Below are 23,936 nucleotides of genomic sequence, written 5' to 3' on the forward strand. Positions count from 1 at the left end.
TTATGCCTGCCACTGACTTGGATGGCAGAATACTGTTTTTAGTTAGAATGCTTATTTTAGGTTTATTTTATTATTTCCCCCCGATCCCGTTTGCGTGCCGCTGCCCTATGTTTAAACAGCCGAGATCGGTGAAAAAAAAAATTAAATTTTTTTAAATTTTTTAAACAGTTTGCAATGTCAGTGGCCTTCTACTTGGCCATTGGCATGCTTCCTCAATAATATGTAGCCTTTATTTGGAGCTGTCATAGCTCCATTTTGTAGTTTGCAGAAATGTACTTGGTTACTAACCAAGTACATTTCTGCAGACTGCACTCGTCCTGCACTGACAGCAGCCAGCTTCCTGGATCACAAATTACCCTCATTTGCATGGTTTTCACCTGCAAATGAGGGTAATTTGCATACAGGACCTCAGTCCATGCAGGATTAGTCTAAGAGCTCACGTGCACGTCGTGGGAGCTTGTTCCTGGATCGCACATCGGTCATATTGCTGAAAATAGCTCTTAGACTAATCCTGCACCCTCTACAGGGCTTCGTAAATCCGGGGGATTATTTTCATTTGTGATTTTATTATGTAAAACATATTCATAGATGCTCTTGTGGCTTCCAGTTATTTTATTCCTGTGCAGAAGCTGTCACAGCCATCACATCTCAAAAAATATGCAGTATCATGAGCGGTACAATTAAAGTGTCACTTTGTGCAAGTTGTCCTACCTAAATGGGGTGGCTCCAGTTAAGGGCAAGTATCAAATGTACCTACAATATTTAGTTGTGGATGTACCAGCGATATTTAACTGTGGATGTACCTACATTATTTAACTGTGGAACATTTATAAGTATGCCATGGCCTTCTAGTTTCATTAAGTGTTAATTCCACTTTTTACTGTAAAATTTTTAATTACCACAATTAGAACTGATAAATCTCGTATTTTCACATGGAACTTCACTTAGTTCCTTATTTTTAGGTAGAATATAACATCCCTGTATTATTTTCTTGATATTACCAGAATCAATGCTACATATGTTTTTAGCATTCACAAAATTCATTTGCTGTCTCCACTGTTGTCAAATCACATCAGTACCTTGATAAAAAAATGGTGCATTTCAATTCTCTCTGCATTCTACAGCATCTCTATCAATAGCTTGCACTTGTTCCAAGTAAAACTGTCTACAAAAAATTTGTATCAGCCGATTATCTTCATCCATAAGTATGTTACCATTTGTCATCAAATGAGATAATCTTACAAACTTCCCTTTTATCACATTATTATTATGTCTTTTGGAGGTCTAATGTCAGTTATCAAATGTGTGCACATGGGTAGTTTTTTGAAAAAAGTGTATCCACTCTGCCATTTGCTTCATGTAAAATAATTTCAGCATCCACAAAATAAGGGGTCTATATTAGAACATCGAACAGTCAAAATGTTGAGTGTTCTAATATCGAACCCTATGAATCGAAAATTTAGAACATCGAACATTCAGAACAGCGAATGTTTTTCCTAGGGAAAAAATTTGCTGTTTCATAACACATACGCACAACACAAGCACACCAAACAAACAGCAATTCACACACATACACCTAAACTCTTACACCTAACCCTACACTAAACTATACATACACCACTAACTATCCACTTACCTTAACCCAAACCCTAACACTAAGGTCCGTCACTATCACACAGTCACCTCACCCACGCCCTAACCCTAACTCACCTACCGCGTCCTAACCCTCATGTCCACACAATCGCACACTTACCTGACCCGCGCCCTTACCCTAACTCACCTAACCCGCCCTAACCCTCATGTCCACACAATCGCACACTTACCTGACCCGTGCCCTTACCCTAACTCACCTAACCCATCCTAACCCTCATGTCCACACAATCGCACACTTACCTGAACCCGACCAGTAACTTTCCACCACAGCGCTGAAAATGCCAAAGCAACAGAAACGGACAACCAAATTCTTTCCCTAGGAAAACATTTGGTTTTCTGTTTCTTCGATATTTTCAGCGTTCGCTGAAAACAGGTCGATATTAGAACACTCGACATTTTGAATGTTCAGTGTTCTGATATAGACCCAAAATAATTTACCCTGAAATGGAGGCTGAAAACAAAAAATTTAATATCTGCAGTCACACTGCTTATAAAGTCTAATTCGTTTTTTTTTTTACAATGCCACAAAAAATATGTCATCAGTGAAGAATGTTAGTATGAAATGAGTGTTATGTCAAGAAATTATGTTCCCACTGTGATAAATCTAGGTTAGCACATTCTGGAGTAGAAAGAAACAGATCACAAGGTATACTTGCTCCATTTTTGCCGAATTCCTCCAGTGCTTGAACTGTCTTCATGATCATAGGATCTTACTGCTTAAAAGATCTGGTTGAGGGACTGACATTTTTCCTGTAGAAATGACCTCATAGTTTTAACATCTACCATTTTATGGTGACCATAGTCACTGTGCTGTCATATTTATGCATGTATTGTCCCTCAAGTGTCCCATGTCTTGAGTAGCTGCAGTTTAACAGTACATAGGTCTGTAGTACTGCTGAAACAAATGTGAATGTGGGCTAAATGCTGTACTGCTTTTTTTTGCCCCCCCCTTGGGACATCATTATTTTCTACCCCAGCCCCCAGTGCCTCATGTGGGAATACCAGGTCTACCAGCTCATGTCTTACCTACAAAATTACTTCCAGTTTTACTGAGGCTGGTCACATAGCCGGCCTTAGGCATAGGCCAACTAGGCGGCCGCCTAGGGAGCCACTGTATGTAGCAGGGGTGCTTTTCCAGTGTTTATTTGGTGTATATAGACCAGGATGGGGGCACCATAGAGCCCTTTTGCCTAGGGCGCCAGTTGACCTAAGACCGCTCCTGGCTGGTCATAGAACCTAAAGGCATACTCAGGGTTTGACCATCTCCACTTTCATCCTTGGAGGGTTTTCTTTAAATGCTCTACCTACTCCCTGCCCTTCGTTGCATGCATGTTGGTTTGCCTGAGTGCAACTCCCCTCATTGGACCACATCTCCCATTAAAGGAGCATCATCGACGAACGTCTTCCCTGCACTTCATTAGTCACCCGATCTGCTAATTGAATTCAGGACAACTGGGCCATTGTTAGTGCTTTATCCCTGTATGTGACCCAAGTGGCTAAAAGCTGTACATCTTTTATATGGTATTAAAGTAGACTAATAATTTGTTATTGTAAATACTACTGTAACTGAATATTAATGTGAGCTAAATTTGTGAACTGAAATTTCTATTTGTACTATGTCTGGATGTCATCGTGGTCATTTGCCTGGTTAACAACACTAAATAATTAAGTAAATAAATCTTTACATCTTGAAAGCTGCTATTTAAATACTTGAATGTGAGTAAATATTTAACTGACTAAACATATAGTGAGGATATGTTTAAACAGAACTTGGAGTTGGTGCATAAGAGTAGCAGGTATCTTACAGTGCCAAATGATCAATGATTTGTGGGCATAGTATTTGAAATGTAAAGAATCTCTTTCTCTTTGTAGATTCAGTGGAAGGCCTTGATGCTCACACAGTAAATGGTTATGTAATTCATGATCTGGAGACCTCAACAGCGGTAGAAATCCCTTACCCAATGGGAGAAAACAAGCAAGTACAGGGAGGCCGAGCATTTCACCATGGGCGTTTCATTATGGGTCTCCGAAGAGTTGCGATGGCGGAATCAAAGTAAGGATTTGTATTTTTTAGATGTTTGTTACTGCATCGTTCATACATTTGTTGCTGTATGTGCTGTATAATTAACAAAGGGTTAAATATTTATAAATAATAGCAAAATGTTTCACAGTTAATTCTGCAAGTATGCAGTTGCTCTTTTCATTTGTAGCCTGGAATGTAGACTCAAACCTATTAACATCAAGCTGCTAAGTGTGGTTCCATACTTGATGTATACCTGTAGACAGATGTTTTACCAAGGGTTCACATTTCTTTTCTCTGGCTATCTCTACACAGAGCTAAAAAAGCATGTTGGAAATAAAAGTGGGCAGATTATTGTGGTGTAGTCTATGAACATCACTGATAGAAACAGTGACATCAGTGTATTTTTATGGTTCTTGTACCCCAGTCCAGCATAGGTGCACTGTCAGTGAATCCTAACCATGCATTGACTCCGTGTCAGGGCTCTGCAGTGAATACTAACATATCCTTGTGCATTGTCATCAGAATCAAAGTGATTCCTGACATGCCCTGGTGCAGTGTCAGTCCACTGTCTGTGCATCTTGATGTACCTTAGTGCAGTGTCAGTGCACTTCCAGTGAATCCTGATGCACTCTGGTGCAGTGTCACTGCCATGTCAGTGAATCCTAAATTACTCTGGTGCAGTGTCAGTACACTCTTCAGTGAGTACATATATTATTTAAGAAGACTCTGCAGACCATAGAGACACTGCTGTCCTAAACCTGTATTGCTCATGGTTTGCTGTGTATCTTCAATAAATTCTGAAGCAGTATTTAGGTGTTTGCCTTGCAGATGCAAGGTACAAGGTTGGATTCTCACTTTTGAAGGGGACATTGACTGGGCTTAAAATGTCTTACAAAGTCAGTTAGCCTAGTACTTACCTATGAACCTAGGAAGAGGGTGCAGGAACCAAAACTCCCTGAGTAGGCTTCTGTGCCACCAAGGCATTGAACAAGGTTTGAGTGAAGTCCTGCCATTCCTTTTGTGATCCATGGCAGCAGACATCATTTTAGTTTCTTTTTTGGCTTTAATGGAAAAGCTAAACTTGACTCTGCCACAGCTTGCTGTGAGGAAAATGTTAGCTTGTTTTTGCATTCTTGTATGTTGTATTTTTTCGTTGCCTTCTTCTGTTTTGTATAGTGTGTTTTATTTTCTTTACACTGTTTTACTTGTATTCTGCTTTTAATTGCATATTTAAAGCAGGAAAGAGAACACAGCTGTGTCTCCTGTGAGTCAGGCAGAAATTAGAACAGGCCAGTTAAGGTTAATCACTTGTGAACTGAGAGTGGAGCTAGGAACTAAGGGGTAAAATGAAACATTTCAAGGTTTTACTGGAAATGGTCACGCAGACTCTGCCACAACTTGTTGTGAGGAAAATGTTTGTTTTTTTCTTTCTTGTATTTTTGCATTGTTTCATTGCCTTCTTCTGTTTGCATATTGTGATTTATTTTCTTTACATTGTGTTTTACTTGCATTCTGCTTTCAAGTGTGTAGTTAAATTAGGAAAGAGACTAACAGATCTGCCTCTTGTGAGTCACACACAACTTGCGTTTTTCTCCCACTCTCCCACCCAGGTAGTGGTGTGTATTTAAACTCAGCTGTTTTTCTAGATGCCTGCCCCTTATTTTAATTTGACCGCGTATCTCTTTCCCCCTCCTATTTCATTGGTTGTTGTAAGCAAAAAATTATCATTTTTATGAAATAAGTCCCCTTCATCTACTTAAATTTATTGGCCATTTCACTGTACTTCATAGAACCAGAATACAAAGTGCCTGCCCCCTTCCAGTCTGTCTTGCTCTTTTAAAATTAGTGTCTCTCCACTTAGATAGCTAAAGCTTAACATTGCAACTGTTAGGATATTAGCCCATTTTTCCATCTTATCCTTAAAATCTGCAACATGTGCTCCAAGACCATCAATTACTGGGGAGCCCACATTCAACCTCTCAGTAGTCATCTTGGGATTAGTGCTTCTGTTTTGCTCCTGGTGAGAGAAGGACCATAGGGACATTTCCTGGAGACTGTCAGTCACCGGAAAGCCTAATAACTTCTTAGTAGCTGCCAGCTCCTGGTGAGAATAACAGTGTGCACTGATTCCTGACTGTTAATGGTTAGGCAGTGAGTGTCTATATTTGACCATCCTGGTTGTGGTTGTTATTCAAGGCATCTACCAGTAAAAGGCTACAATATGCATATAGACCCCCGCATCATCTGGGACAAGACTGTGGATGACCAAATAGCCTGTGGCCTGCTTCTCATCTTGGGATTGGTGCTAACATTTTGCTTCTGGTGAGAGAAGAAGCAAAAGGCCATTGTATCCTAGCAGTATTAAGCTTTGGTGAGTCCAGCACTAGTAGTAGCCAGGCAGTAGCCATTCAGGCAACTCCTCTTTTTTCATCATTTTTGATAAGCTAATTCTTTCTTTCCAGTAAGTACTGCTTGATTTGCTTCTAACTTCAGAGTATCTGCCTAAATACTTCATCCATAAATTATCAGGGTCTACTTATTAGTTTCCCCTCAACTGTTTGACAGTGCCTGTATAGATGCAGACACCTTGAGTTGAAATTTTTCTTGTAAAAGCACCATTAAAATTTCACCAATACCTAGTTGCACACAGGACAAGCACTGCCCCCAGAGCGGCAAACCAGATACTGCTGACATTACTTTATATTCTCACTCCAGCTGTTGAATCAGTAAAAAAGGGTCTGTTGCCACATATATGAACTTTCCCACTATATCTGTTACCAGCTTGGTGGATACGGGCATCCTGAGACAAAGTAGAAATTGTCTCATGTTTACTGACAACCAGTTAATTCTCAAACAAACGGATATGGTATGTGAGAGATATATTGACACAATGTCAGTGGAGGCAAAGCTCTCACATAAAAGTACTCCTAATGTCAGTAAGGCTGTCAGTATTACACACACACTGCACCCATCACACACAATTCAAAGCAGACATATAGAGCCACATATGCTGAGATACTTAAATGTAACTTTCTCAAATGCCAAAGACCTCCTAGATGAAGTATACATAACAAATACCCTCAGCAGACTAGAATGCACTCTTTCAAAACAACACCCACATCAACACATACAGACACATCACATGGAGTCTCTGTTCTAAACCTTTAAGGCAAGCCACTACATAATTGAACATTCTGGTCATTAGAGACTCCATTGTGAGGCACACTGATGTCCCTGTCACCAGGATGAGTAAGGAAAAAGTCACAGTCAGTTGCTTATCAGGGGCCAGGGTCCATCATATTATGCATGCACTCAGGTCATTGGACCACATGTACCAGTATGACTCAGTCATAATCCATGTGGGTGTAAATGACCTGAGATGTACCTCCCTAGACTATATGAAGAGAGACATCATGGAGCCATCAGAATATGTGTCCCAGGCTGGTATGAGCCTAGCACTGAACAGCATTTTACCTTCTCCACGGGTGATGCCACAATACAAACAAAAGATGACTGGCTTTAATATTTGACTGAGTTTCTGGTGTCATTCTAAGGGGTGCAGTATTTGTCGGCATGGAAGAAGATGGTCAACAAACCTCACTGTTTTACCTGGGATGGTCTGCACCTCTCCCCTCTAGGCTTTTGAATATTAGTTAAAGCATTGTCCTTCCCCATAGTGACTTTTTTAGACAATGCCAAACTGAAAGTACTTCTAACATAGCACCTAAAAACCAAGAAAATCTAAAGGTGTTACTTCTCAATCCTGGGAGTCTAAACAAAAAACTCTGTAGAAGCTGTGTTCATCCTAGAGAATGTTGACATCTGTGCAGTCATTGAGACCTAGTTTAAAACCTTGGACAGCACTCCAACAGTGCCAGGTTATAATGCCTTCCACACATTTAGACCAGCTACTACACAGACAAGGACTTAAGGTGGAGGTGACACAATTTACATAAAAAATAAATATATCTCAAGGCTGGTCAAACAGGACAATGCACTTGAGCTTCTCCAAGTTCAAATCACCATAGGCAAAATCCAGTCCACTTCCTTGTAAGTTATAGGTCCCCTCTATGACACAGGAAACCCATACCATGTACTTAAATTTATTGGAAACACTCACCATCCAAACCAATACCATATTCATGGGCAACTTTAATTATCCTACTGTTAACTGGGAATCATATATAACACCAAACATACAGGTGCAGAGATTCCTGGATTTTGTAAAAACAAGCTCCCTGGACATGATTGTCAGTATACTGATCAGAGGTGTAACCATAATGGATCTGGTCCTCACTGATGTGGGAGAGTAGTTGCACACCCCTTAGTGTAATGTCTTCTGTGGTAAGGTCAGGCCACAGAATGGTCTCCTTTAAAGTAAAAATAAAATCTGGAACTCCAGCTAACCCTGGAATATAAAATAACTACTCTAAGGCTAACTTCCTACTATTAAGTGATAACCTGACAAAATTTCAAGCCCCCATAAACCCTGAGAACACACTGTCTATGTGGAACTGTTCATAGAAACCCTATACAAACATGGTAATAGCTGGATAGAGGTAGCCATACCCACCAGGAAGAAGTACAGAACTAACTAAAAAAAAAAAGCCACTCTGATAGAATCACAACAGTAGGCTACATAACAGAAGGAAGAAAATCATGACAAAAATTAGGAGGTGCAGCACTCACCAGGATAAAAGCACTCTCATCAAACTAAACACATACCTCAGAAGACAAATAAAGTCTACCAAAATGAACTTTGAGGTAAATTTGGCCTCCCAGGCCAAGGACAACTACAAGGCATTCTTTAGCTATGCCTGCAACCTCAAAGGCAATACACAATCGTGTGCAGAACTCATTGTTAATGGAATCATCTGTACTGAGACAGGATATGTAGCAAACCTACTGGCCAACAAATTCAGCTCCAGCTTTACCCCTCCCTCCACCTCGACCTTCCCTCAGGAAATACCATCAAATATAACTTGCCCTGCTATCACTAGGGAGCAGGTCCTTAATGCTATCTCTAAGACCAAGAACACTGCATCAATGGGCTCAGACAGTATCCCAGGATGCAAAAAAAAGATGGTAACCTCACCGTCACTGTTATGTTGAAGAAAGTAGCTGCTGGCTCACTTGAATAAGGGGTCAAACGAAGATCTTATTGTATAAATGTAGAGTTTAATAAACACCAACCACAAAATAAACATACACTTTTACAATATTTAAGCGCTTTCATCTGCGTATTGCAGACTTCATCAGAACAGCTGATCAGTACGCTTATCAATCCATTTAAAATCTTTTAGGCGCCAATCTGATCACCATTTTTAAAGAGCCCTTACACCATTATACTCTATGTACAAAATTATACAATATATGAATCTATAATAGCTGTATACCCAAGATCACTTAATTATAATACATTTCACAAACAGTCTTAGCTAAAATATATTATTAAAACCATATTATTCTATATAATAACTAATATAAATTTCAAACACTTATATTAAAAAATATATATACAAAATTATAAATGATATTGCTAATAAAAGAAAGGGTTTTATTGAGATAGATTCATTAATACCCGGTTCCCTGGTTGAATCTGTTAATACTTGCCACATACTTTCTTTTTACTTAAAAGTACCTTAAAATTACCTCCTCTGCTGGATGTAACAATTTTGTCACAATGGCAAACTTAAAACTATGTTGTTCACCATTCTTTTCAATATGCCTACATAGCGCATTTGTATGATCATGTACCCTAATTCTATACATATGCTCATACAGTCTTCTCTTAAATTGTCTCTCAGTTTTGCCTATATAATAGGCGGAGCATAATGTACAGCTAGCCAAATAAATAATATTTTTACTATTGCAATTCCCCTTTCTGAATCTAATATGTCTTATTTATATCATGTAGTCTAATTCCATCATTTTTATGAATCAAACAACACTGTTTACATGCTCCACATTTAGTAGTAGCTTTGCTATCATGGGTTCGTAAATCATTCGTATTGTTCCCTATTTTCAACAACCTCTTAATATTCATGCCCATTTTGTACACAAAACATGGTTTCTCCCCTAGTATATCTTTAATCTCCTCTGCAACTATTAAATTGTTCCAATATCTGTAAATGATATCCATTACATTTTTCACATGGGGAGAATATGTTAATGTGCAAACTTTATTTATGGGTGTGTTCTTTAATTTTCCTTCATTTTGTTTAGTAATATCTTGTCCAGTTCCTAAAACTAAATGTGGAGCATGTAAACAGTGTTGTTTGATTAATGAAAATGATGGAATTAGACTACATGATATAAATACGACATATTAGATTCAGAAAGGGGAATTGTAATAGTAAAAATATAATTTATTTGGCTAGCTGTACATTATGCTCAGCCTATTATATAGGCAAAACTGAGAGACAATTTAAGAGAAGAATGTATGAGCTTATGTATAGAATTAGGGTACATGATCGTAAAAATGCGCTATGTAGGCATATTGAAAAGAATGGTGAACAACATAGTTTTAAGTTTGCCATTATGACAAAATTGTTACATCCAACAGAGGAGGTAATTTTAAGGTACTTTTAAGTAAAAAAGAAAGTATGTGGCAAGTATCATATATTGTATAATTTTGCACATAGAGTATAATGGTGTAAGGGCTCTTTAAAAACGGTGATCAGATTGGCGCCTAAAAGTTTTTAAATGGATTGCTAAGCGTACTGATCAGCTGTTCTGATGAAGTCTGCAATACGCAGATGAAAGCGCTTAACAAATATGGTAAAAGTGTACGTTTATTTTGTGGTTGGTGTTTATTAAACTCGACATTTATACAATAAGAAGATCTTCATTTGACCCCTTATTCAAGTGAGCCAGCAGCTACTTTCTTCAACATAACAGTGATGGTGCGGTTGCCTTCTTTTTTTGCATTTTTGGTGTTGCGGTGCTACACTAGACAGATTACAGTATCCCAGGATGCCTTCTAAGTATTTATTTATTTATTTATTCAGTTTGATGACCAGGGAGGTCCACTGGGCTTGGGGAGACCGTTTTCAGTGGGGGCTCGGGGAGAAAAGGTCCACAATACAAAGTTTAATTACATGCATCTTGCCCTCACCAAGAATGATACCACAATACAAAGACAAGATGATCAGCTTTAACAATTTGCTCAAGTACTGGTGTCATTCTAAGGGGATCCAGTGTCTGTCTAGTAATAAGCGACCAGGATGTTCCCGCGGTCGGGGTTTACCACAGCTGATGCACAATACTCTCTTTCACCAATAAGTCCACAGTTGTTACGTTCACCAATAAATCCACGCTGAAGAAAGTTTCTTCAAAGTTCCACAGCAATAATGGATATTTATTCTTTAAAAACAGACACGAAAAAACACAGTCTACAGTTCAACAGTTTACCCGGGTTTCGTCCGCCAAGACGAACTTCATCAGAATGAATAGTCTAATTACTCCTTCCCTTACATACACAGGTCCACCCAATTATCCAATTAAATCATTATTAAACGTACTACATTAATCAACTTAACTAAAAATGTATACAAATGTAAATAAACATAATAAATGTAAAGCACATATATTACTTTGTAAAACTAACTTTCATATGAAATTCATATGTTTAAATAAAAAAGTTACAAAAATTTATAAAAATAAAGTCAATCTATATTCTTAATAATATTATATTCAAATGATATGATGTATAATATCCATAAATATTTTTCTTCAGTATATATGTGTATATATAATACAATACCCTTGTTCTGTTAAGGCCATTGAGTATTAAATATATGTATATGTAATGTAAAATGACTTATACCACTTTATTTATCACTCCTTTTGATTTCCATAAGTTGTGATATGTTGTAATATACATAAAAAATGGCAAATTGATTTTACCTCCCTGGTTACTGATTTTAACATTGAAATATATTAAACTACATTATGACCTACCCTTGATATGATTCTTCATTAGAATAGGTTTGATGGTACAATATTCATTCAACCCTGGCCAATTATGGGCATTCAATAGAATCTGCCATCTTAATTCCTGCACATCCAAATCATATTTTGTGTATCTTCCCTGTGCATCATATGGTATATGATCAATGACACAAAATTTAAACTTATGGTTTGCGTATAATTGAATATGTCTAACTAGGGCATTCGTGGTTTTCATGTGCTGGATATCTAGAAGGTGTTCTTTAATTCTACTCCTAAATTTTCTACAAGTCTTACCTATATAAAATTCTTTGCAATGTTGACAAAGTGCTACATATATAACATTTGAAGTATGACAATCAAAATGCCCTTTGATTTTAATATTGTGCAAGTTTACCCTAAGTTTATCCTTTGTGTCATTGATGTACTTACATGTTGTACATCTTCCACATTTAAAATTGCCTATGGGTCTATTAATTTTGTGTCTCTTTACTTCCATATTATTCTCAAAATATTCTTTGAAAGATGTGTCCTTTTTATATACAAACTTAAAAGGTCCTTGAAATATTTGTGCCATAATATTATCATTAATAAATAATCCCCAATTTCTTTTAATGATATTCTTTATAGTTTGAGAAGAGTCATCATATACAGAGATATAAAGGGGTATCTGATCTTTATTTTCGTTGTTCATATTACTAATTTCTTTGTTATAGCCATAACGTAGTATGGCCTGATATATTCCTACATCTCTCTTGTTTTTAACTTCCTGTTTGATTGTTTCACATAAAATCTTTGGGTAACCCCTAATTAAAAACATATTTTCCATAAATTCCAATTCTTGGGTAAAATCCCCTTCTTCACTAATCATTCTGGCCGCCCTGACCATCTGACCCTTTACCACTCCCTTTTTCTGGTGGTCAGGGTGCCAACTGTCATAGTGGAGGTAAGAATTTGAAAAGGTCGATTTTCTATGAATGTTTGATTTGAGCTGTCCACTATTCTTATCATATGTTAACTGCACATCCAAATATGAAATATTTTCGTAACCAATATGATATGTGAATTTCAAAAATCGAACATTATGATTTATATATTCAAGAAAAGTTTTTAATGCCATTTCATCATTGTCCCATACTATAAAAATATCATCCAAAAATCTGGAGTATATTTTAATGTGTTGTTGAAATGGACTTTTGAAAACATAATTGTGCTCCCAATATGTCATTATTAAATTTGCATACATGGGGGTACATGCTGCCCCCATGGCAACTCCATCAATTTGTTTATAATAATTTCCTTCGTAATATAAAAAATTATTGTTGAGTACAATATCCATAAGGCCAATCAATGTATTGATTTTTGTCTGGTCGAATACTTTAGATTCAAAAAGCTGCTCTTCTAGCCAGATCAATCCTATGTCATGTGGTATTGATGTAAAAAGATTACATACATCTACTGTAACTAGTATGTATCCATCATTCATCTTGAATTGGTTCATCATTTTAAGGAAGTCCCAAGAATCCCTGGTTATATAAGGAAATTTAGCCATACTTTGTTTAAAATGATGGTCCAGATATTGACTAATGAAACATGTTTTGTTTCTCTTTCCATCCACTATTGGTCTAAATTGTAAATTATTGAGGCCTTTATGAATCTTTGGTATGCCAAATATTCCACTAATAACCGGGAAGTCATTTTTCAAATATTCATATTCATCTTCCATGATTTCACCTTGCATTAACATGTCTTCCAATAAATTATCAATTCTTTTATGAGCAATGTTAATTTCATTTAAGCTTATTTCAGAATAAGATTTGCTCAATAACATAGTAGTCATATAGGAAATGTAATCCCCTTTGTCAGTTATAACAACACCACTGCCTTTATCCGGCCTCATTATCCTGATGTCTTTAAGGTTTAATATATATTTCAATATTTCTTCTTCATTTTCAGTCATATTACTATGTATAGGTTTTTTATATTGTTTGAAAAATTCCCTAATGTCCATTTCAACCCGTTTTTCAAATGTAGCTATTTTATCATTCATAGAAGGGTTAAAAACACTAGGTTTAGTCAAATCATGACATGTATTACTCCTACTATCATGTATATTACCATCATAGAATATTTTTAAATTTAATTTTCTACTAAATAATTTTAAATCAATAATTGAACCAATTAATTTCCCTTTACGACAAGGTACAAAATTAAATCCTCGTGAAAAAAGGTTAGCATGTTCACTATTTAATTCATGTTTAGAATAATTGAATATTTTGTAATCCCCATAAGTATTAGTTATTATATTGGGATTACTTAAAAATTCTTTGTCTATTGGTTCAAAATTATTAGTTAAAATACATTGATTAACCTTATCCAAATAATTATCCACATTCAAATCAATGTGGAAATTGATGGGAATAATGTTTTCATAATTTTCCAAAAGTTCATTAATTTCATAATTTTTATTAATATTCTTGCCATTGCTTATTGTGGTTTCTACTGTATTAACCATTTTATCATTCATTTCATTTGCTAAATTATATGTTGAATCAGGGTAGTCATGTGTAGTTAAATTCAGTAAAATTTGATCTTCCTGATATACTTTATTTATTTCTTGTTTCGTTTCACCTTGATTGGTACTTGTAAAAAGTATTTCTTCAATATCATTATTATTTACTTGTTCATTCACATATACAACATAATTCTCTTCATTTATATTATTGTTGACTTGCATATGATTTGTGTTGACATTATATTCATTGCAACGTACACCATCTATTTCTATGGATCTGTTACATACATAACCATCCTGTGAATACAGGCCTGATGTAATGTATTCATTCATATTATCACATTCCATTGATGATATATTATCAAAATTATTAAAATTACTATCATACTGTTTTTCATAAATGGAAAATAAATCATATTCACTGGATATATCATTAACATTTGGTTCTTGCTGTGTATGTGGGTTGAATACATCAAGTACATGTGTGTAACCGAATGAAGTTCATTAAGTTCATTACTGTGTTTAAACAAACCTTGTACTTGATGTCGTTGACGTAATCCCAAAGTTTGTGTATCGATCGTATCACTCATGTCCATGGGTGTATGAACATAATCTAAAGTTCGGTACAAGGATGGATTCTTCACTTGCGACTCTTCCACCCGGCTTTCGCATTGTTCGCCGATAAAAAATCTCTTTTTGGTCTAGCCCCCATATTTCTATATTCATCATCTACATGCCTTGTTCCGCGGTTGAGGAGCCTTTCCGAACGCCTGACTCCTTCATCTGCATAGTTAGCATTATGTTCATTGAGGCCATTGTGTTGGAGATCTTCGTTGTCGGAAGTGATGTCATATACTTCCTGTCTCTGTCGTGTTCGTTCCACATGCTTATCGTTACCATGGTCACGATGATTACGTTTCGATTTGGGATAAATTTCACCCATTTCATATCTTTTGGTATCTCTTGTGATTTTATTACATTTTTTGTTGTATAAAATATCACAACTGGAATCAATATCTTTGATGATAGTAGTATAATTCGTGTAATAACTATCAAAGGAAGGATCTTGACTGATGTTCTGGTTAAGTATGTCCAGTTCGTTAAGCATGCTGTCTATTCTCAAGTTGTTGTATTTAATCATGATTTCCATCATTTGTATTCCGGTGTTATTGAACAGTTCATGTAACTCATCAAGCATGCATTCGTTATTGTCACAGCCATTTGGATATTTCCAAAGCCGTAATCCTTTGGGAACCATGTGCAAGTCTATGTTTTTCTGTAAATAGCTGTTCTCTAATTGCACTCGCTTATATTTAAATAGTTTCACTTCAAAAGTTCTTAACATTTCATGCATAGCATTACTTTGTTTCACTGGTTGAGGTTTAAATGTACTGTTCGTTGTATTAAATGAAAAATGATTTTCACGCCAAGTTTTATGATGTAAAATGTTTGTGACACAAGTAGTTTCCCCATTAATACACTTACCTTGCGTTAATGTTATCGGGGATTTCGGTGTAACCTGTGTGAGAGGTAGTCCAAGAGAATCATCCACTGCTTTGATGTTATCGTGGCTGTCTTTATTTAATAATTTTTGAATGAGAGCCGAATGCTCTCTCAGTTGTGCATTAATCTGCTGGAGTAATACTTCGGTGTCCACCGGAACCACCTCGTCTTCCATAAAGACACAAAACCAAGATGAAATACAAACTAGTAATAAGCGACCAGGATGTTCCCACGGTCGGGGTTTACCACAGCTGATGCACAATACTCTCTTTCACCAATAAGTCCACAGTTGTTACGTTCACCAATAAATCCACGCTGAAGAAAGTTTCTTCAAAGTTCCACAGCAATAATGGATATTTATTCTTTAAAAACAGACACGAAAAAACACAGTCTACAGTTCAGCAGTTTACCCGGGTTTCGTCCGCCAAGACGAACTTCATCAGAATGAATAGTCTAATTACTCCTTCCCTTAAATACACAGGTCCACCCAATTATCCAATTAAATCATTATTAAACGTACTACATTAATCAACTTAACTAAAAATGTATAAAAATGTAAATACATTTTTTGCATTTTTGGTGTTGCTGTGCTACACTAGACAGATTACAGTATCCCAGGATGCCTTCTAAGTATTTATTTATTTATTTATTCCAGTTTGATGACCAGGGAGGTCCACTGGGCTTGGGGAGACCGTTTTCAGTGGGGGCTCGGGGAGAAAAGGTCCACAATACAAAGTTTAATTACATGCATCTTGCCCTCACCAAGAATGATACCACAATACAAAGACAAGATGATCAGCTTTAACAATTTGCTCAAGTACTGGTGTCATTCTAAGGGGATCCAGTGTCTGTCTGCCTGGGATGATATGTTGGAAAAGCCACACTGCTTCACAAGGGATGGCTTACACCTGTCACCACTGGGCTTCCGGATATTGGCTAAGGCTCTTGCCACCCCCATAGTGCCTTTTTTAGGCAAGGCTCAAAAGACAAACCCACCTCCTTAGAAAACAAAAATGGAAAAAAACTAAGGGTAATGCTGCTCAATGCCAGAAGTCTAAATCTCAAGATGCAGGCACTTGACGCACTCCTCAGCATGGAGAACATCGATGTCTGTGCAGTAACTGAAACCTGGTTCAAGGCTCCTGAGATACCAGGCCATACCTCGTATCATGCTTTTCGGCCCCAAAACCCGGGCCGAACCACAAAGGGAGGGGGAGTGTCCATATTCATAAAGGACACCCACACCTCCAGGTTAGTAGCAACACATGAAGCATCAGAGACCATACAGGTGCAACTAACCATAGGCAAAACTGCTATACAACTGGTAGCATGTTACAGACCACCCCACCCCCAATCTCAAGAAACCCATTCAGCCTTCCTGAAGACATTGGAGGATATGAATGTATCGCAAAATACCATCATACTGGGAGACTTCAACTACCCAAACATAGATTGGGTACATTATTCTAGCCCTAATACCCTAGCCCAAAGGTTCCTGGAATTCATAAATTCAAATGCACTGGAACAACTAGTCACCTCTCCCACTAGGGGAGATAATATACTAGACCTGATCATCACAAACATGGGGACAAAATGCTCCACACCGGAAGTATACCCCTCACTAGTGAGATCTGACCACAAACTAATCACCCTGGATATACATATCCCACCTCCACCCCAGCACAAAAGACCACAGTGAAAAACTTCTCAAAAGCAGACTTCACTCTTCTTAAGACTGAGATGGTATCCTTTAAGCCCACTGTGCCAGTGGATACCACATCCCACAATGCCGAATCCTTCACAAATGCTTTCTATGGACATCTCCAAGAATGCATGGATCATGCAATCCCAAACAAATCCAAGTCCCTCTCCACCAAATGTAAGCGTCCTGTCTGGTGGACCTCAGCCATAAACAAATTGTATAACAAAAGAAGGAAGCTACTGCACGTCAGAGCGAAATCCCATGAAGGAAGACATCTCTGATCAACATTAGCAGAAAACTACGTTCTCTCATAAAAACATCCAAGGCAAACTTTGAGAGAAAAATCGCTAAGGACACTAAAGATAACCACAAAGCCTTCTTCAGCTATGTTAGAAACCTGGGCGGAAACCCTCAGATATGCTCAGAGTTGGTTCACAACAACAAAAATACACTGAACCCACAGATATTGCTAACATTCTGGCTGACAGGTTCAGTGCAAATTTCTCGCCTCCTTCACCCCCAAAAGAAGAAATACTTATCCCAGCTGAATGTAATCTCCCTGTCATCTCAGATGTCCAAGTGAGAACCGCCCTAAACAAAGCAAAAAACACAGCATCAATGGGACCTGACGGTATCCCGGGGTGCGTGTTACGTGAACATCAAGAGGAGCTAAACCCACACATAAAAATGCTATTTAACCTTAGCCTTACTTCGGGATATGTACCTGAACACTGGCGTACAGCAACAGTGGTCCCACTCCACAAGGGGGGTGCCTCTCCAGACCCTGGAAACTACCGCCCCATAAGCTTGACTAGCCTGGTCTGCAAAGCTATGGAAAGAATCATTATGGAACTCATAAACGGAGACATAGGGGACCTACAGACGTTTGACCCCACCCAGTTCGGCTTTGTAAAGGGCAGATCCTGCCTTTTAAACCTGGTTGACTTTTTCGAAACAGTCACTAGAGCCATTGATGAGGGCAAAGCAGTCCATACAGCATACCTGGACTTGGCTAAGGCCTTCGACACAATACCCCACTCAGGCATCATAGATAAGCTAAACAGCTTTAAAGTAAACCCTTATGTCACTAGATGGGTTGCAAACTGGCTAAAGGACAGAACCCATAAAGTTAAAATCGCTGGAGCAATGTCAGACTCAAAGCCAGTCACAAGTGGTGTCCCACAGGGATCTGTCCTGGGACCCCTCTTGTTCGGCATTTATTTCTCAGATGTTAAAGCAAACATGGGAGGGCTGTGGCTGACAAAGTTCGCAGATGACTGCAAACTAGGTGCCATAGTCGATACACCAGCAGATACACACATCCTACAAAAGGCCTCACTGAAACGGACAACTGGTGCCGTAGTCATGGCCTTAAACTAAATGCCAAAAATGTATAGTTATCCCTTTTGGAAAAACAAAGTACCCACAAATTATCACATAGACAGCAACCCACTGAGTACGGAAAAAGTAATCAGAGACCTAGGGACCCAAGTAGACAGCGACCTCTCATTTGACACCCACGTTGCCAAAGTGGTTAGAAAAACACTCTACCTTGCACACCTCATCATGAAGGGTTTCCACATCCAGATCCAAGGATGTCATTGTACCCCTATATTCCTCCCTCATCAGACCCATGATTGAGTACAATGCCCCATTTGGTATGTACCTCACCCGGCACTTGCAACAGCTGGAGAGACCACAAAAGTACCTCACCAAAAGGATCAAGGGTCTCCAACATATGTCTTATTCTGCCAGACTAAAGAAACTTCAGCTCTATTCAGTAGCATACCATCTGCTCAGAGGTGATCTCTGCCTGACGTACAAGGCCATGTCCAATCAGGATCTGATGGACATGCTCCACCTCAAAAAATCCAAATCCATCAGGACCACGGGAGCTAAAGACTTAAACCTCGGCACAAGTATGAATAGGACATGCTGGAGGGATAGATTCATAACCCAGAGGCTTCCCATGCTTTGGAACAGGATCCCAGTTCGTATTAGGCAGAGCCCCTCACTGACTCTCTTCAAGAGAAATCTTGATGAGTGGATGGGAGATCGTAAGTTTACCCCAGGGGTCACATCTGTGTCACTGCTAGACAGGGGCACAGTAAACTAATTCTATTATATAAGGGGACCTTCACTGTGTCACTACTAGACAGAGGCACAGTATTCTAGATTTTATCTGTACATTTTTGTACCATTTCATGGGGCGGCAAAAGCCACATCACTATGACTAGGCTTACAAATGCCCCAGGGCAGATAGCGTAGTACTATACTATGAAACTATGATTAATTACAAAGAAAGTTAGGATTACAAACAACAGGTAGCTTTCAAAAGAGAAAAAGAGAAAAAAATATTTACAGTTCAGTTCCACTGGGCTTAGGGAGCCTACTTTCAGTGGAGGCTCAAGGACAAAAAGCTCCACAATACAAAGTTTAATTACATTAATGCTTTCTGTGGAGGCTCGGGGAGAAAAGCTCCACATTACAAAATTTAATTACAATGATTAATTACAAAGGAAGTTAGGGTTGCAAACAACAGGTAGCATTCAAAGGAGAGAACAAAATATATACAGTTTAGTTCAGGAGTAAAAACAGGCATATAGTATCATGGCTAGATTTTGCTGTTTGGTTACATATATATTCAACAATTTAAAGTGAGGTTAGGAAGGTAAGAAGGTTAGCCTGGAGTAAAGGGGGGGGAGCTTGAGAGGAATGGGTGGAAGAGTAATTTCATTTCCTGTTTAGATAGAGGTAAGAATGAAGTTGAGTTTTGAAGTTATTAAGGTTGTCACAGGTCCTCAGTGTAGGGCAGAGCATTCCATTTTTAGCTAGGGAATAAGATAGCAGAAGCTGCCGAGCTGGGCGCTTGGGTTTATGGACGGTGATAAAGTTTTGGTGGGTAGATCTAAGGGGTCTGAGATGGTTATAAGGTTGCAGAATATTGGACAGTGCAGGGCAGTTAGTAGGTTGGAACAATAATTTGTGGGCTGTGGTGATTTGGTGAAGGTCAAGTAGATTGGTGAGTTCAAGCCAATTTAGTGAGTGTAGGGAGGTGCAGTGATGAGAGGAGGATTTGGCATTTGTGGTGAATCTGGCTATTTTATTATAACATACTTCCAGTTTGGAGGTGAGTGTGGAAGATAAATTATTGAGCAGAGGAGCGCCATACAGTAGAGAGGGAAGTAGATAGGTTGTGGCAAGAGTTAGTCTGCTGGAAGGAGAGAGGAAGTGGTTGTTTCTGTAAAGTAGGCCTAGTTTTATGTGGGTTTTCTTGATATTTAGCTGGATGTGATTGTTAAATTTTAGGTGTTCATCAATGGTTACACCTAGACGTTTGGCGGAGAACGACCTCGATAATGGAGTTGTTAAGGCTGGTGATTTGGAGTAAGTTTTTGTCAATAGGGAAGGATTTTGAGGGAGAGAATAGAAGGATCTTAGTTTTGTTGGCATTTAGTGAGAGGTGATTTTGGAGCATCCAGTTTTCGGTGGTTGAGAAGGCAGTTTGTGTTAGAAGTTGGAGATCTTGTAGGTTAGAGGCATAACAGATCAAAGTGGAATCATCAGCGTATTGCACAATTTTGGTATTAGGTATGACTTTGTGGAAGTTGTTAATAAAGATATTGAATAGCAATGGGACAAGAATGGAACCTTGGGGTACTCCAGTGGGGGTAGGGAGGAAAGTGGAGGTGGCCTGGCCCCATTTCACGGCTTGGGATCTATCAGAAAGATAGCTGGAGAACCAGGAAAGAGTTTTTTTGGGAGAGGTTGAGGTTAGACAGATGATTTATTAGGTGACTAGGTGACTATGGGAGATGGTATCGAAAGCTTTAGATAAGTCCAGCAGAACAGAGGATACCATATTACCCCAGTCATGAGCTAAATTGACAGAATGTAAGAAGGAGAGAAGGGCGGAGTTGGTACTGTGTCCTGGATAGAAGCCATGTTGGGTAGGGGAGAGTAGTTGGTGTTTGGTAAGGAACGGCAGGAGCTGCAGGTGGATACATTTTTCAAGAAGTTTGGAGAGTGGGGAAAGGATGGCTATGGGGTGGAAATTGGAGGTGTTACGGTTTTTGCCATCCTTGTGAAGTGGAAGAATAAATGCAGAACACCATAGTTTGTGTACATAGGATTCAAGTAATGATCTATTGATCAGGATGCTGGTAGGCAGAGCAATACTGTCAGAGGCTATTTTTAGGAAGGAGGAAGGAATACTGTCAGGGGCATTGGAGCAAGGTTTTAGTTTAGCGAGAAGTTTCTTTATTAGGTTGGTGGAGATGGGTTTGAGTTCAAAAGTAGGGGGGGGAGGAGGGAGGGGAGGATTGAGCAATAGGAGGTGGAGGGTTACTGTTGGTAAAGGTCTTGGTTAGCTCAGTAATAGAAGAGGTAAAGAAGGTATTGAACATTATGGCAATTTCAAGGTCAGATTTGCTGGTGTCAGGGCAAGGGTTGTTTCTTGTACCAGGCCTAAGGAGGGAATTAATAGAGTTCCAGAATTGTTTGGGGTTTTTTGTGTGATTTGCTTGTAGTTTAATGTAGTAAGACTTTTTGTCTTTAATGACTTGTTTTTTTGGCTAGGTTTCTCAGCTGTTTATATTTAAGTAAGATTTCTGGCTGTTTATAATGGAGGTAAGCTTTCCAGGTTTTATCTCTTTGCAGCATAATTTTTTGGTGTCTTTGGTGAGCCATGGGGTGGTCTTTGTTTTAACTCTTTTTGTTCTTATTGGTGCTAGGGAGTTAAGGACAGTTATGAATGTAGAATTGAAGTAGTCAACGGCTGCATCTAAAGGAAGAGTTTTTAAGGGGTTCCAGTTACTTAGCTTAAGGGAGTCAGAGAAAGTAGGGTTAAAGTTAGAGAGGTTACGGGTATGAATGAAGTGGTGGGAGTGTGGGAAAATGGGTGTAGCCCGATGGATGAAGGCAGGGAGATGGTCTCCTAATGGGTCAGGAATGACACCAGATTTTACGACTTTGTTAGGATGGGATACTAGCATCCAGTCTAGTATGGAGCCTGGGGGGTTGTTTTTGTTAGGTCTAGAAATAGAGGTCGTAAGTTGAGTAAAGTTAAATAGCTTGATTGACATGGTGGGATTAGAGTGAATAATTTTATTCCAGTCTATATTTACATCTCCCATGATGTAGGTTTCTAGCTTAATATTAGAGGAGGTCCAGGAGAGGATGTCTTCCAGGGTATTAGTGTTATTACCAGGAGGAATATAGAGGGAAATGATACAAATGCTTTTATGGTTGTTCACTTTTAGTAGGCCAGTTACAAGTTCAGCATTATTGAAAGAAGGAATGGGATTAGGATATGGAGTGATGGAAAAGTGGTTGGAGTAGATTAGGGCTACACCACCACCTCTTCGATTTTGGTGGTCAGAACGGAGAGATAGAAATCCAGGAGGAAGGAAATCAGAGTAGCTTATGTGAGGTTTTAGCCAGGTTTTGGAGATGGCTACAAAGTCAGGTGCGGTGTGATTGAGCCAGGCGTGAAAGTGGATTAATTTATTCTTTACTCTTTGGGCATTGATGGTGAGGAATTTGAGGTATTTATTGGTGGATTTGTTGTTGCTGTTAGGGTGGTTTGCAGGAGAGTAGTTTGGTCCTGGATTGGGGTGAATGTCACTGGCTAAGCAAAGGTGCATGAGAAGGGGAATACGTTTATTTTGTTTACACTTAGATAAAGGTGGCTGGTAGAGAATAGGTGTAGGCTTGCAGTATTTAGTGGAGCTTGGGAAAAGTTTTACTTTTAAGAGAAGGATAGTGTGGGAGGGAACTAAGGAGGCTGAGATGTTGTGGAAATGGGCTGTGAGGGGGGTGGGGATGAAGTAGTGATGGGTGTAAATGGATGTTGGTGTAGGAGGTGGCATGGTAAAGGGGTAGTAGAAGAAGGATGAGGATATATGTTGAGGTGAGGAGGTGAAGAGGAAGAGTGAGCATGGTAGTTGAAGTCTGTCAGAAGTGATAAAGGGGAGGGTAATGAGAAATAAGGTGGGAGGGGGTGTGGTAGTGAGAGTTAGGTTGGTTGGAGGGAGGGTGGAAGAACAGTGTTTGAGGATTGGCTGGTGGAGAGGGAGGGGTTTTAGGAGGAGAATAAATGGAGGAGTACTGGGGTGGGTAGGAATTGGGGGCATGGTAGGGGAGCAGAATGAGCCCGCAGGGTGAACAGAGCGGGATAGAGCAGCAGAGCAAGAGAGACCAGCTGAAAAAGTATCAGCCACTACTGTTCACAGTAAAGGTAAGTAGGTTATTTGGTGGAAGACTATGAGGAAAAAGTATAACTTTTATGTAAGAACAAAAGAAAAACAAATACAGAGAGCTTTGTTCCTTAGTTAGTTTAATGTAAGGGAGGGGGGTTACTATCAGGGTTTAGAGAGCATGGTTTGAGATTTGGAAGACTTTGTTAAGTTACAGGCCAATAGAGGTAATGTTGGACATAGGAGATTTAAAAATTATACAAGCTATAGGCTGAATGGGTGCTGCCACCTAATGGAGAAAGGAAGGATAGCAGTCAGGAAAAAAAGAATAAATAGGTAAGTCTCTTATAGATAAGTCTCTTATAGATTATACTACCTAGAGTTCAGAGACTA

At 38.7% G+C, this 23,936-nt stretch overlaps 1 protein-coding gene across 1 annotated transcript in view; it reads left to right on the plus strand.

The window, feature by feature from the left end:
* Positions 1 to 23,936, plus strand: part of SQLE (squalene epoxidase) — a 408,293-nt gene that overhangs the window by 65,605 nt on the left and 318,752 nt on the right. Inside the window, exon 4 of the mRNA XM_044074219.1 lies at positions 3,526 to 3,706. Coding sequence (XP_043930154.1) covers positions 3,526 to 3,706 — 181 coding nt within the window. The remainder of the gene's footprint in view (positions 1 to 3,525; positions 3,707 to 23,936) is intronic.

The sequence above is a fragment of the Protopterus annectens genome, chromosome 6.part0 (assembly GCF_019279795.1).
Source record: "Protopterus annectens isolate FY-2018-M chromosome 6.part0, PAN1.0, whole genome shotgun sequence".
Taxonomy (NCBI): Eukaryota; Metazoa; Chordata; order Ceratodontiformes; family Protopteridae; genus Protopterus; species Protopterus annectens.